General features: G+C 41.3%; 2 protein-coding genes across 2 annotated transcripts in view; both read right to left on the bottom strand.

Annotated features, from left to right (window-relative positions):
* Window positions 1-13903, bottom strand: part of LOC109412976 (octopamine receptor Oamb-like) — an 841374-nt gene that overhangs the window by 250604 nt on the left and 576867 nt on the right. The gene's annotated exons all lie outside the window — the stretch shown is intronic.
* Window positions 1-13903, bottom strand: part of LOC109428485 (facilitated trehalose transporter Tret1-like) — a 34761-nt gene that overhangs the window by 10406 nt on the left and 10452 nt on the right. The window contains exons 2-4 of the mRNA XM_019704262.3: window positions 12006-12148; window positions 10562-10722; window positions 10303-10478 (exon numbers count right to left, since the gene is read on the bottom strand). Of these exons, the coding sequence (XP_019559807.3) occupies window positions 10303-10478; window positions 10562-10722; window positions 12006-12148 (480 nt within the window). The remainder of the gene's footprint in view (window positions 1-10302; window positions 10479-10561; window positions 10723-12005; window positions 12149-13903) is intronic.

The following is a 13903-nucleotide window of genomic DNA, read 5'->3' as shown; positions in this document are numbered from 1 at the left end:
TTGGCAGAGGAAGCTCTCAGTTAATAACTGTGAAAGTGCTCATAGAACACTAAGCTGAGAAGCAGGCTTTGTCCCAATAAGGACGTTACGCCAAGAGGAGGAGGTTTGGCAGCGCACTAGCACCCTCTATAAATGCTCAATCCGAAGCATTGAGGTGTTGTTTCCCTCGGCTCGATGTAAAAAATTAGCAGGTGACGGGTCCCCCGTGGCGTCATCCATTCATAAAACATGAATGAAGGTTCATGATTGAGTCATTTTATGTAAACATTGATCAGCGTCGCGTTCATTTCTCTCCAAAATTGAGAGGTGATGTAGGCACAGCAGCGCCACCATGACGCATGCGAGCACAGTCCGAACCACACTTTATTTTCGAAATGACCGTTAAATCGTGCGATGCTTGCGATTTGAGTAGTATGTCTGTTTGTCTATGCCTGAGTGGTGCTGTTTCCCATCAGAAATCGTTCAACTCTGATTGGAAGTGGCCCCGAGGTATTAAGTAGCCCTGCATAAGAGGTAAAATACCTAAAATAATAACTGGTGTGTATTCTGTGCATAACGCGTGAATAATGACTTCAGGTATGGCAATACCTAAATAATAATCGGCGATTTTTTCATACAAATAGCCATTTCTCCATAATTGAATAATACCTCAAGCAGTCCTCAACATCAAACCAATAACTCATTGAGGTATTGTATCAATACCTACAAAATACCAAAATAAGTTATTTTCAATACCTGGATAACCGACCAATACCTTGTCTTGGTATGATACCTGACTTCGGTATGCTCCAGTTATGAATCAGTTATTCATTCCTGCTCGGGAATAGCCCCGCTCTAGTGTCAAAATTCTCGGACCGCGATGAATTCAGTTCATCGGTGCATGCACCGGTCTGTGTAACGTCTACTTGTTCTCAACAATAACTTCACCCACATTCATCCAGTTCTCCTGTTTTACACCCCAGCCAAATAAAACCAGGACCTCCCGGGTGAACTCGTGCCCATCAGGTCCTTATGGACTTATCCACCGATGAACCGAATTCATCGCGGTCCGAGAATTTTGACACTAGAGCGGGGCCGTTCCAATCAGAATTGGACGATTCTGATTGGAAAAGACCCCGCTCTAGTGTCAAAATTCTCGGACCGCGATGAATTTGGTTCATCGGTGGACAAGTCCATTGAGCTTCCAAAAGACAATCAAACAAATCTTCGCAACGGGTGGAAGTAGGTATCTAGCCATCGCGCCGGTTCGAAAAATGTGCTCAGCATATCTGCACACAGCCTGACGACGATGGGTTGCCACATACGGTGGGAAAGTTTATTGGTTTTGTTTGTGTTTCGGTTGGGAAACTTGGTCCCATGCCCAAGCCCATCGTTCGTATGGTAGGGCCGTACGTTTGAGTTTGAGCTTATTGAATTGAATGAGGCCATTTGGGTTTAAAGTTTGGTTTATCTTCCAGCCAGATAGACACTTCGACGAAACAGGAAGAAGATGCTGAGGAAATTTTATGATTATGATTCGGAAGGGTGTTTGGGTTTCAAGGTTTCTAAAATTGGCCTTATCTATCAGTTTCAATGCCGAAAATTCAACGTCTGCACTTCAGAGTTTTAAAGAGATTATGGTAGAAGAGCTGTGTTACGAAATACCGGGCTGGAGATCAAACCCATAATCATCAGCTTGCAATGGACCCGGCAAACGAAATGTTGCATGTAAGAAAAAAGAATGCCTTCAAAATATGTTTTTTATCGATCAATTCATTCTTATTCAATTGAAATTAACTTATCGTTATAGAAAGCTACAAAACCAGCTTTTGGATTTCTCGTGTTCTGGAGTGTTCTGGAATATGTTCACTCAAAAACCAATTGTTCGAAAAAATGCTCGGAGGATGAAGTCTCATATACCAATCAACTCAGTTCGACGAATAGAGATGATCCATGTATGTGTGTATGTATGTATGTCTGTGCGCAAAATAAGTTCACTCACTGTTAAGGCACTTCCTATTGGCCGATTTTTCGGCTTATAGCTCCAATCGAACCAGATTTTTACCGCATTGTTTGCTATTGAAAATGGTCTGTATCGGTCAAGGCGTTCTGGAGTTATGGCCATTTCAGTGATCCGGACCAGCACCGGTAGAACTGACCGTACATAAAACTGAACCAAGCCCCATAATGCGACACATCAAACTGCAGCGATGTTTGTAACCTTTAGGATAGTTGACAAATTCATCACTAGTGACCAGATTGCCAAGATGGCAGCCTTATCACAGAGAACAGACGTCTATCTTCACTTTCTGGCTTGTGTAAAACTTTGTAACGGTCATTTCAAAGTATGTGGTTATGCTCCCGTTGCGCGGCGCTAGCGTTCCATCACTTGCATTGTTGTGTTGTCATATTTGTTTCCAGTGCTCGCCGTTTTTTGCTGTTTGGCGCTCGTGTCGCTTTGTGGGCTAGTGTATTTTAACGATGAACACTGCTATCGTGGGGTCAAATCGACTTTATATGTGGGGCAGTCTCCGTTGGTGGCGTTGAGGTACACTTAAATCCTTTACACACGATTTCGACGTATTTTTGTTCGAGCTTAAACGTCTGTTCTCTGTGGCCTTATATTCAAGATAACGGCACCAATTTCAAGATGGCGGCTGATTAATAGAGTTTTAGGCTCTTAAACCATTTAATATGGGGTATGTTTGGTATGGGAAAGATGTTCGGAGTCCAAAAATGGCGACCAGAATATCCAAGATGGCGGTCTAAAATCCAATATGGCGGCTCCAAAGTCAAGATGACAGCTGTTTATTGATACTTCAGGCTCTAAAACCATGCAATATGGGTATATTTTGCATGAGCAAGATGTTCGGAATTCAAAAATGGTAACCAAAATAACCAAGGCGGTCTAAAATCCAATATGGCAGCTCCAAATACAAGATGGTGGCTGTTTAACCCTCTAATACCCAATCCCGCCTTTAGACGGGGTATTGTTTGAGCATTTTTGTAATTTTTGTGTCGTGGAAAATCATTTTTTTTATATTTTTGGCAAATATTTAGGACTGTTCTGTATATCTCAAAATGGTTTTTGGTGTATTTTAAAGCGTATTTACATTTTTATAAAATCATTGAAAAAATGATGTTTAAGTCACCTTTTAGAAGTCATTGTTTATTTTGTATTGAATCGCTACAATTAACATATTTTAAATTTTTCCCAAATCATACTATCCTTGTTTAATAGTTTAAGGGAATCGAATACACTCTAAAATTATTTTCCATAAAATTACACGGAAAATAAAATTGTCTGTGAAAAAAATTTAAAATAATAATATTTCAACAATAATCATAAAATCTCAAAATGTTTTCATCTCAAAAAATCCGTACCCCTAATTGGCTTCCAGGAAAAATATAAAAGTGTGGGGATGTTCAAAAATAAAAATTATAAAAATCAAAAACTGAAATTCACAAAATCGAGAATTAAAAAGAATCATCTTCCAAAACATGTTTAAATCGATTTTAGATGACGAAAAATAATATTTAGATCAAAATCAAAAATTTGGGTATTAGAGGGTTAATGGTATTCTAGGCTCTAAAACCATGCATTATGGGTATATTTGGCATGGGGAACATTGTGGAGCGGACCTGGTGTGATGGTTAACGCACGTGACTATCACGCCGAGGACCTGGGATCAAATCCCACTCCCGACAAACTTACATAATGTGAGTTCTTCCTTCGGAAGGGAGGTAAAAAGTGGGTCCCGAGATGAACCCCAGGGTCAAAAATCTCGTTACTACACAGCAAAAACTTTGTAAATTTAAACGACATGTAAATCATGCTGGATATGAATTTACATGAATTGAAACACGAATTTGATTTAAAATTGAGTTTAAATCAATGCACATAGTTGGAGCACGAAAAAACATGGAAAACTCAATACTATAAACAAAAATGCATTTATTTGTGTTTATTTTCCAATTGATAAAGCTAGAAATTTCAATCAACGTGTAAAATCGCGAGAACGTTTGCTAGTGGAAGGAAACATGGCCGGCAAAAGGACTGCGTGTCGGAAAACGGGTTTTGATTTTCGATAAAATTGTGATTTCCCGCTTCGATAATTGTATTTCTTCATCCGCTGATCTACAGGTAAGATTAAGGACAAACGTCTGGAAATCCCGCTTCAACAGTGCATCAGAACTTCAGACGCACAAATCTCAAGAAGCAAGCTTTAAACAACAGTGCATTTTATTATTCTGTTCTTGCTCACTTGTAATAAGCTTAAAATAAGAAGATTAGGTGCGCTGGTTTTGTTTACGAAGAGATTTGTGCCCTCGAAATCGTGAGTAGGTGCCAAAGTCGGCCATTGTGGCGGCCATTTTGGGATTCTAACAAGTCTGTCCTTAATTTGAGTAGCTACTGCCGATTGTGTTTAACGAACTTCATTGCTGTAGTCCTAAACTAAAACGGATCCCGTGTGTTTATTTCCAGCAGCTCGCGCTCCAATTAATTACTCCCGCCCTCGTCGTCGTGGTCGTCGTCACCGTCATCAGCAGCAGGAATCGTTGAGATCGCAGTCAGAAACAGCATCAAATATATAATTAATGAAATTGTGTTATAGTGATGGAATTGATTATCCGGAAATAAAGCAAGTGTAATGATCTTTGACATGATCCGGTTTATGTTTATTATTTGGTACCTCCATCGTCGAAAGAAGGGAAGCATCCAAACCAAAGGAACAGTCGGAAATGGAACGAAGTCAATAAAAGCGGCGCTTGGTTTGATCTTTTTAAAATTCAACGACGCTTAAATTTACACGTCGCTTCCGTGTTCTCAACGATTTTCAATTCGTGTAAATTTAAAACACGGTGTATTTTTGCGTTTATTTTCGTGCTCCAGTTATGTGCATGAAAATAAACTTAAATTTACATTTTTATTTTAACTGTGTATAGAAAAACAAAATGTGGAACATGTCCGGAGTCCAAAAGTGGATTATTCAAGATGGCGATCTAAGATCCAAGGTGGCGGCTCTTAATTCGAGATGGCGGCTAAAACCATGAAAAATGGGTATTTTTCGCATGGGAAGACGTCTGGACTCCAAAAATGGCGACCACAGTATTAAAGATGGCGGTCTAAAATCCAAGATGGCAGCTCTAGATTCAAGATGACGGTTATGTTATTGTGGTTTGGGCTCTAAAACCATGCAATATGGGTACATTTGGTATGGGAAAGATGTCTAGACTTAAAAAAATGGCGACTAGAATTTCCAGGTGGCGGCTTCAAATTCAATATAGCTACTGTATAATAAAGTGTTTTAGAGAGGATTTCCGGAGTCCAAAAATAGCAACCAGAATAACCGAGATGGCGGCTGTTCAATGGAGTTTTAGGCTCTAAAACTATTCAGTATGGGTACATCTGGAATGGGAAAGAAGTCTGAAGTCCAACACTAGCGATCAGAATTTCAAAGATGGCGGACTTAAATACAAAATAGTGGCTCAAAATTCGAGATTACGTTTATTTTAAATTTATGTTCCAAATATCAAAAGCCAGATAAACGATGTGATTTCTGGTGCCATGAAAAGGATTTTTGTTAAACGTATGCAAGTGCGATATTCATCAACATGTCACTTGATGTTGTCTTACATTTTTAACGAGATTTTCAACCCGGGACGAGTTCATCTCGGAACCCACAACTTGACTCTCCTTCCGAAGGATGAACCGAACCCACATTTAGTAAGTTTGCCGGCAGTGGGAATTGATACCAGGTCCTCGGTGTGATAGTCACGTGTTCTTACCATCACATCGGGTCCATTCCACCAAAAAAAAAAACGAGATGTTTCTATCGATCCCCTTTTTCAGTTATCCTATCATATCAGTCAGGGGAATTCGTTTACTTAAAATGAATAAGGTTTGAGGATGCCATAACCTCTGAAAAAAAAAATGAAAATCCTCATTCGTTCCTTTTGTTGAAGACGACAAATAAAACAAGGCCAGCCATTCGTCCAATCCATAGGCACTGACTGACATCGCTACCAACTCCGAGCCTCTTCTTTATTCAATCTAGTCTAGTCTAGTCTACACATACACAGCTATCCTGGAAATGATAGAATCGTTTTTATTGTCATAATTAATGCTTGCACTACATCGGAAATGCATTACAAGCATTAAAACAGCCGATGGGAGTGACGATGCTAAGAAGGTTAATGTCACTCCTTGGTCCTTAGTTTCTGTCAGATTTCCAGAGCTCTCCAGAGGAAGAGCTACTCATAACAAATATTGTGCATATGTAAATGGACAGGGGGCGTTTATAAAGAAGATCTAAGGGTCTCAGGGGCGTTCATGGTAGTTTCAGGGTCATCTCAGGGGGCTTCAGAGGGTCTCGAGGGCGTTTCAGGGAGTGTTAGAGGGGTTCTATGGGCCTTAGGGGCACTGCAAGGAGTCTCAGAGGCTTCCAGAGGAGTTGCAATGAGTTTCTGGGGCAATTCAGGGGAAATCAGGGGTTCCAGGTCCCAATCGAACCAGAACTTTACAAGGGGCTCCAGGGGGTCTCTGGGACGCTTCAGGGACGTTTCAGGAGGCCTTAGGGTGTTTCAGTGGGTTTCGAAGACTTCGGAGGCATTTCTGGAAGTATCAGACGATTTTCAGAGATCGCTTCACAAGGACCCCTTAAAATGCCCCTTGAACCTCCATAATCCCCTTGAAACCTCTTTGATGTAAAGGTGTTCCTAAAATCCTCCTGATACGACGCTGACCTGAAATGCTTCGGAACGCCACTGAAACTTCCGTAATCCCATTGAAGCGCCCGTGAAAAGTCCCTAAAACCCCTTGGAACGCCTTTGAAAGGCTCCAAAACCCCTTGAAAACGTACATATTGGTGTTTCAAATTATATGCGCGAAAATGTTATATGTAACTGATTTTCTTAGGGTTTCAGGAGCGTTCCGAAGAACTTCAAGGAAGTTGAATGGTTCGTTCGGGACGCATCGTTTGTTGTTCTTTTCGATTCACATCAGCAAAGAAGAGTGATTATGAGTGGAATGAGGCGAATATATGGACCCCCGTTTGAAACTCTCATATAACGCTGTAACGTCCCTCAAACCCTTCTGAATGCTCCTCAACCTCCCTGAAATCCCTTGAAAAGCTTCTGGAATCCTCTTGAAACCCTCATTCATAGAACATTGAGAGGGATGATTCCTGCATCATCATTTAAATCCCATAAAACGCCCTAAACCGTCCTTAAAATCCTTGAAAACGGCCTGAAATGCTATCGAAACCACTTGAAATCCCCTTGAAATTTGCATTAAACAGCCCTGAAATCCGCAAAGCTCCTGAAATACCCCTCAAGTCCTTTAATAATACCATAGACTAATTTCAAGACCTCGATGTACCAAAGAAAACGATCAAATTTTGTGTGTCCAGTCCGGTACCCAATAATATTCATAACCGTGTATTTTTTTCCGTGTAAATTGCCTTTTGTGTAAATTATATTTAGCGTGTTACACTGATCTGACAGCTCTGAGAGTGAGGGACTAAACATAAATTACATAAAGTGGGTACCCGAGGATTGTTCACAATCTGCGAACTTGACTGCGGAAAAAATCACAACCATGACGCCGTTGATAATACCTACAGTAGACGTTCGATAAGTGCAACATGTTTACGTTTCACTTACCGAATGAAATTCGATAACAGCAACAACTGACAGACGTCACATAACTGTCAGTTGTTGCAGAATGCAACCAATGTGCATACGAAAAACATCGCATTGCAGCAAAAGTGCATCCGTAAAACATCGAATCGCTGTTGATATTTCGTTTTGACGGATAGTGGTGCGATAACTGCAAAATTGTTGCACTTAGCGGACTTGCAGTTAAAAAGCCTTGCAGTTAAACCGTTTGCACCGAGCGAACGTCTACTGTATAACCATTTGTTGGGGTAGCATTAGGACATCCGAGAATTTGGCACTAGAGCGGGGCCACTTCCAATCAGAAGTGAACGATTTCTTATCAGAATTGACCAATTCTGATTGAGAATGGTCCCGCTCTAGTGTCAAAATCCTCGGACCACGATGAATTCAGTTCATCGGTGTACTCGTCTATCGTTCATGCGATTGCGAGCCTATGGACTTATCCACCGATGAACCTAATTCATCGCGGTCTGAGAGTTTTGACACTAGAGCGGGACCATTTCCAATCAGAATTGGACGATTCTGATTGGAACAGACCTCGCTCTAGTGTCAAAATTCTCGGACCGCGATGAATTCGGTTCATCGGTGGATAAGTCCATTTTTTACAGGGAATCCGCTTGAGTTTATCCATGACAATAATGGACTTTTCCATCGATGAACCGAATTCACTCGGTCCGAGAATTTTAACACTATTTCGGGGCGTTTCCTATCAGAATTGGACGATTCTGATTGGAAATTGCCTCTCCTTAGTGCCAAAATCCTCGGACGAAGTGAATTCTGTTCATCGGTAGATAAGTCCACAGGGCAACGGAAGTGATTCATCAAAAATGAATGGGAGTGAACTTATGGTAAAGAAAAGTAAGTTTATACAAAGGAAATCTACTTTTTCTCAATTATAAGTCTAAGTCATAATCTTTTGATGAAGCACAGCTTTAAACAAAAAAAATACAATATTTCACGGATTGTTTGTATTGCAAACCTTGTATTTCAGTATTGGTAACTAACGAAAAAACATACCGAATGAAATCCCGGAGAAAGCTTAATCGACGTATCAGCAGGAAAAATACTATACCTAGCACAGTCTGTACAAGCACGGTCTTATGCACAGGCCATATAACTTTGATAACAGATTGCATGAAATGAAAGAAAAAAAATAATAACGAAATTCTCGTGGTGATGGTCGCAAGTAAAGTTCTTGTTACTTTTCCTGCCAACAAGACCTGAGTGATGGCGTTTTCGGTCATCTTATCAGCACGTATACTGGAGCCAAAATAGAACCCTCCCGCATAAGGAGAATAGTAAAACTCAATCATCTCTATTCATTTTAGGTAAATATTTCCTGTGGCCCATTTACTTATCCACTGATGAACCGAATTCACTCGGTTCGAGAATGTTGACACTACAGCGGGGCCATTTCCAATCAGATCGTCAAATTCTGATTGGAAACGGCCCCGCTCTAGTGTTAAAATTCTCGGATCGAGTGAATTCGGTTCATCGGTACATAAGTCCATGGACTTATCCACCGATGAACCGAATTCATCGCGGTCCGAGAATTCTGACACTAGAGCGGGGCCGTTTCCAATCAGAATTGAAAGATTTCCAATTAGAATTTACCGATTCTGATTGGGAACGGCCCCGCTCTAGTGTCAAAATTTTCGGACCGCGATGAATTTGGTTCATCGGTGGATAAGTCCATTCTGCTCATTGATATGTTCATCCACATGCACAGACCAGACCTAGATGATAGTTGTTTGAAGATTTTTTAAAAGCAAATCGCACCTAGCAAGAACGGTCTATTAAAAACATATTGAGCGTCGATTGGGAGAAAGTCCAGTGCCTGCATCACATTGTCGCTGTCCGATGTTCATTCCCCATTCTACGCTGTTTTTTTTTTTGAGTTATCTCGTCCCGGCTATCCGCTTGCCGGCCAATAAATAATGATTAATGGAATCCTGGTCCGATAACAGCAGCGCCAGCGTGGAGTGTAAAATAGAACAACCGCAGTAGACCGCTGAAAAATGACATTGTCGGCACGGCGGCATCATCACGGTGGTAGCTGCTGCGGTAACCTTAGCGACGAACGGGCATCTGAACAGACGACGACAGAGCTACTTTGATAACTGCAGACAGCAAGAGGATGCACGCGGTCAATTACGTGCCCAACGCCAACTACGACGGTGATAACCACGAGGCGAGACCAAAGGTAATAGCTCGATGGTCTCAGTAACCGGATTTCAGAAAACACTGAGTCTAAACGCGGGATCAAAATTTATGTTGGGGATAGATTGCCAACATTTAAAACCAATCAAGTTTGGTGTCTGGTAGAGACCAGAGGAAGTGTTTCACCTAGAATGAACCAAAATTCAAATCTACTTTTTCTTTTTATGGACTTATCCACCGATGAACCAAATTCATCGCGGTCCGGGAATTTTGACACTAGAGCGGGGCCGCTTTCAATCAGAATCGTTCAATTCTGATTGGAAATCGTGCACTTCTTATTGGAAACGGCCCCGCTCTAGTGTCAAAATTCTCGGACCGCGAAAATTACGTTCATCGGTGTACTCATCTATTGTTGTGGAGGCCATTAGGCATCAAAATTTGACGTGGAAAGATAGGTTAATGGCTTTTCAAGCCGCAACTTACCGGACATCAGCTGGATCAGGATTCCCAGTGCGAACTGCACGTACAGCACGTTGTCCAGCAGGGACTTGTACTGCTTGGAAGCGAACTCGTCCACGTATGGTGGAATCAGCGTGAAGCAAATACCGGCTGCAACGCCCGCCAACATCCGGCCGACACTGAAGTACCAGAACGACGATCTGTGGAGAGAAAATTGCCAAAAAAAAAAAGACATCCAATAGTCAGAACTTGCAGACCAGTGACAGTACAAAAACAGGCTTACCCGAAACTCAGCAAACAATTGGAAGCGATCATCAGGGAAGCTGCCGCCAGCATGAACGCCTTTGTTCCGATCTTGTAGTACAGCTTGTAGACTGCGATCGCAGTAATGGCGGCCGCCAGGGCCGGCGTCGCTGCCAGGGATGTCTTCTGGTTCTCGGAAAGCTAAGTAGGCGGATGGGAAACAAAACATTCGATTCGGTTAGCCCGGAGTGTACGCTCACATGTCAATGAGCAGACTATGGATCAATGCGCAGCTTCACTCAGAAGACGTATGAGTGGAGCCATGTTTACTAAAAATGCTATAGACGAATGCACCGATGAACTGAATTCATCGTGGTCCGAGAATTTTGACACTAGAGCGGGGCCGCTTCCAATCAGAAGGAAACGATTTCCAATCAGAATTGAACAATTCTTATTGGAATCGACCCCGCTCTCGTGTCAAAGTTCTCGGACCGCGGATGGGAAACAAAACATTCGATTTCGGTTAGCCCGGAGTGTACGCTCAAATGTCAATAAACAGAAAATGGACCAATGCTCAGGTTCACTCTGAAAACGTTTGAGTGGAGCCATGTTCACTAAAAATGAATTCGTTGCTATAGACGAATGCACCGATGAACTGAATTCATCGTGGTCCGAGAATTTTGACACTAGAGCGGGGCCGCTTCCAATCAGAAGTGAACGATTTCCAATCAGAATTGAACAATTCTGATTGGGAATGGCCCCGCTCTAGTGTCAAAATTTTCGGACCGTGTTCATCGGTGCACTCGTCTATGGACTTATCCACCGATGAACCGAATTCATCGCGGTCCGAGAATTTTGACACTAGAGCGGGGCCGTTTCCAATCAGAATTGGACGATTCTGATTGGAACAGACCCCGCTCTAGTGTCAAAATTCTCGGACCGCGATGAATTCGGTTCATCGGTGGATAAGTCCATAGGCCAAGGGAAGTAGTTCACCTAAGATGAACCAAAGATCAAATCCACTTTTTCTTTTCATATGCGACTCTATGAAAAGAAAGTGGTTTTCACATTTGGTTTGGGCGCTCCCCTATCAACAAGATGATCAGTTGTGGGCTAGTTCATCTCAGTTATCAACGATGAGTTCATTTTCATTCATTTCAGGTCAAATACTTCCTGTGGAATGGACTTATCCACCGATGAACCGAATTCATCGCGGTCCGAGAATTTTGACACTAGAGTGGGGCCGTTTTCAATCAGGATTGAACGATTTCCAATCAGAATTTAAAGATTCTGATTGAGAATGGCCCCGCTCTAGTGTCAAAATTCTCGGACCGCAATGAATTCAGTTCATCGGTAGATAAGTCCATGGATAAGAAGCACAGAAGGGTTTGTCGTTTTCCGAACTATATTAATTCAATATCTTCTTCTAAAGTTTTTGCGGTGAATCCAATTAGAACAAAAACAAACGGTGAATTATTACTTACCTCATCACTTTCCTCCAGCGTTAACCGTTGCTGCTGCTGCTGCTGCTGCTCTGCTGGTGAAACGTCCAGATTAATGTGTAGCTTGGCGAAGGCATTGCAACTCCAGGCCACCATCGTCCCCACCGATACGTAACCAAGGGATGCTAGTATGCAGAAAGAAAGGAAGAAAGTCGAAAAAAGTGAGAGTTAGAATTTTTACAGAAAAGCAATCACCGCAGGTCAGGATGATATGGGATTTTTCTCTACCGGATGTCCAACATTGAGTTGGAGTTTTCCACTCGTTGTCTTCTGTGTAGAACGAGACTTAAAAATAATCCAATCACAGACAAAGACATGAACTTATTTATGTTTGAATTTTAAGTTATGAAATAGGATAGAAGAAACCTTACAATTCAATCAAATAAAAAAATATTTGACGTTTGGTTCATCCTTTTCCAGCTCTAAAACTTCTCTATGGAACTATCACCGACGAACCGAATTCACTCGGTTCGATAATTTAGCAAATATACTATATTAACAATATAGGTCACTCTTACGATTTTTTGGCGACACCTTTTTAGTGAATGTGGCGCCACCAAGCGTCAGAAGAGGTACTACTACACACTAAATGCATGCGCTATCCGAATGACATTTATTCTGTCGAACTGTCATTGCATGGTGGGGATGCCCATTTCTTCTGAAATAATCGATTAAACATTAATCGATTTTTTTTTTCAACTACTCAACCTAGAACAAATTTAATTCTCTCTTCTTGAACAATTCTAGATTGAGTTTAAATAAGGGCGAAAGTAACATAAGAGAGTTCTCTTCATCGACTCTCTTTTCCTCAAATTAAAGTGACAAGATGCAAGTATGGTTGCACTTTTTGGTCATAAATCGCTAGGTTGCGATGCAATCTAGCGTCTAAGTGTATAAAAGTTCGATTAAATTTGCATCTTGTCACTTTAATTTGCAGAAGAAAGAGTCGATGAAGAGAACTCTCTCATGTTACTTTCGCCCTTATTTAAACTCAATCTAGAATTTCTGGCGGATACTATCGTCGCAGCACCAAATCGAAGTCGCGACTCGCGCGACATGCGAAGTTGCAGATGAGAAGTAAATTTGAACCGATAAACGTAACAGACTAAAACACAGACGACCCAAATCGAACTTTCCGTTAGCGAGTTATGAACTATTACACTTATTCCTTCTGGGAATCCCGGAAAAAAGTACTTCTAAAGACATTCCAAATTTATAGAAATTTCGTAAGGAATCACGAAAATAATTCCTGGGGGATTTCTGATACTTCAAAGAGGGAACTTCTGAAGGAATCCTGGAAAGATCCCTCGAAAAATATTAATTAAATTGTTCATATAAAATCGCGTTGGAGTTATACAAAGTCACTTCAGAATTTCTCCGGAATTTCAAAAGAAATTCCATAAAAAATCCCAGAAGACTCTGTGGAAATCCTTAAAGGACGGAGTGAATTCCGGTAGGAACTTTTGGGAGAATACTGGTAGAAATCTCGGTTGAAATTCCCAGAAGGAGGAATTTTTTAATGAACTTTTGGATAAATCCTTGAAACAACTCCTGATCGTTCTTGGAAAATTTTGGAAGAATTCCAGGAGGAACTCCGGGAGGTATTCGTAAAAAAACTCCTGAGGGAATCGTTGAAGGAGGTTCTGCAGGAATCCAATAAAGACTCCAAGAAACTCCGATAAGGAACTTTTTGACGAATCCTAGAAGAAAATTCTTGAGGATTCCTAGAATTAATTCTTGAAGAAACATCAGAAGAAATTGATGGAGTGATTTCAGTAGGAACTCCTGGGGGTCCCTCGAAGGAACCTCTGGAGAAATTTAAGAAAAAAAAACTTTAAATCAATCTCTGAAGGCACTCCTGGAGGAACTTCACAAAAAGC

Source organism: Aedes albopictus, chromosome 1 (genome assembly GCF_035046485.1).
Source record: "Aedes albopictus strain Foshan chromosome 1, AalbF5, whole genome shotgun sequence".
Taxonomy (NCBI): domain Eukaryota; kingdom Metazoa; phylum Arthropoda; class Insecta; order Diptera; family Culicidae; genus Aedes; species Aedes albopictus.
This window is presented reverse-complemented; position numbering and strand designations above follow the sequence as displayed.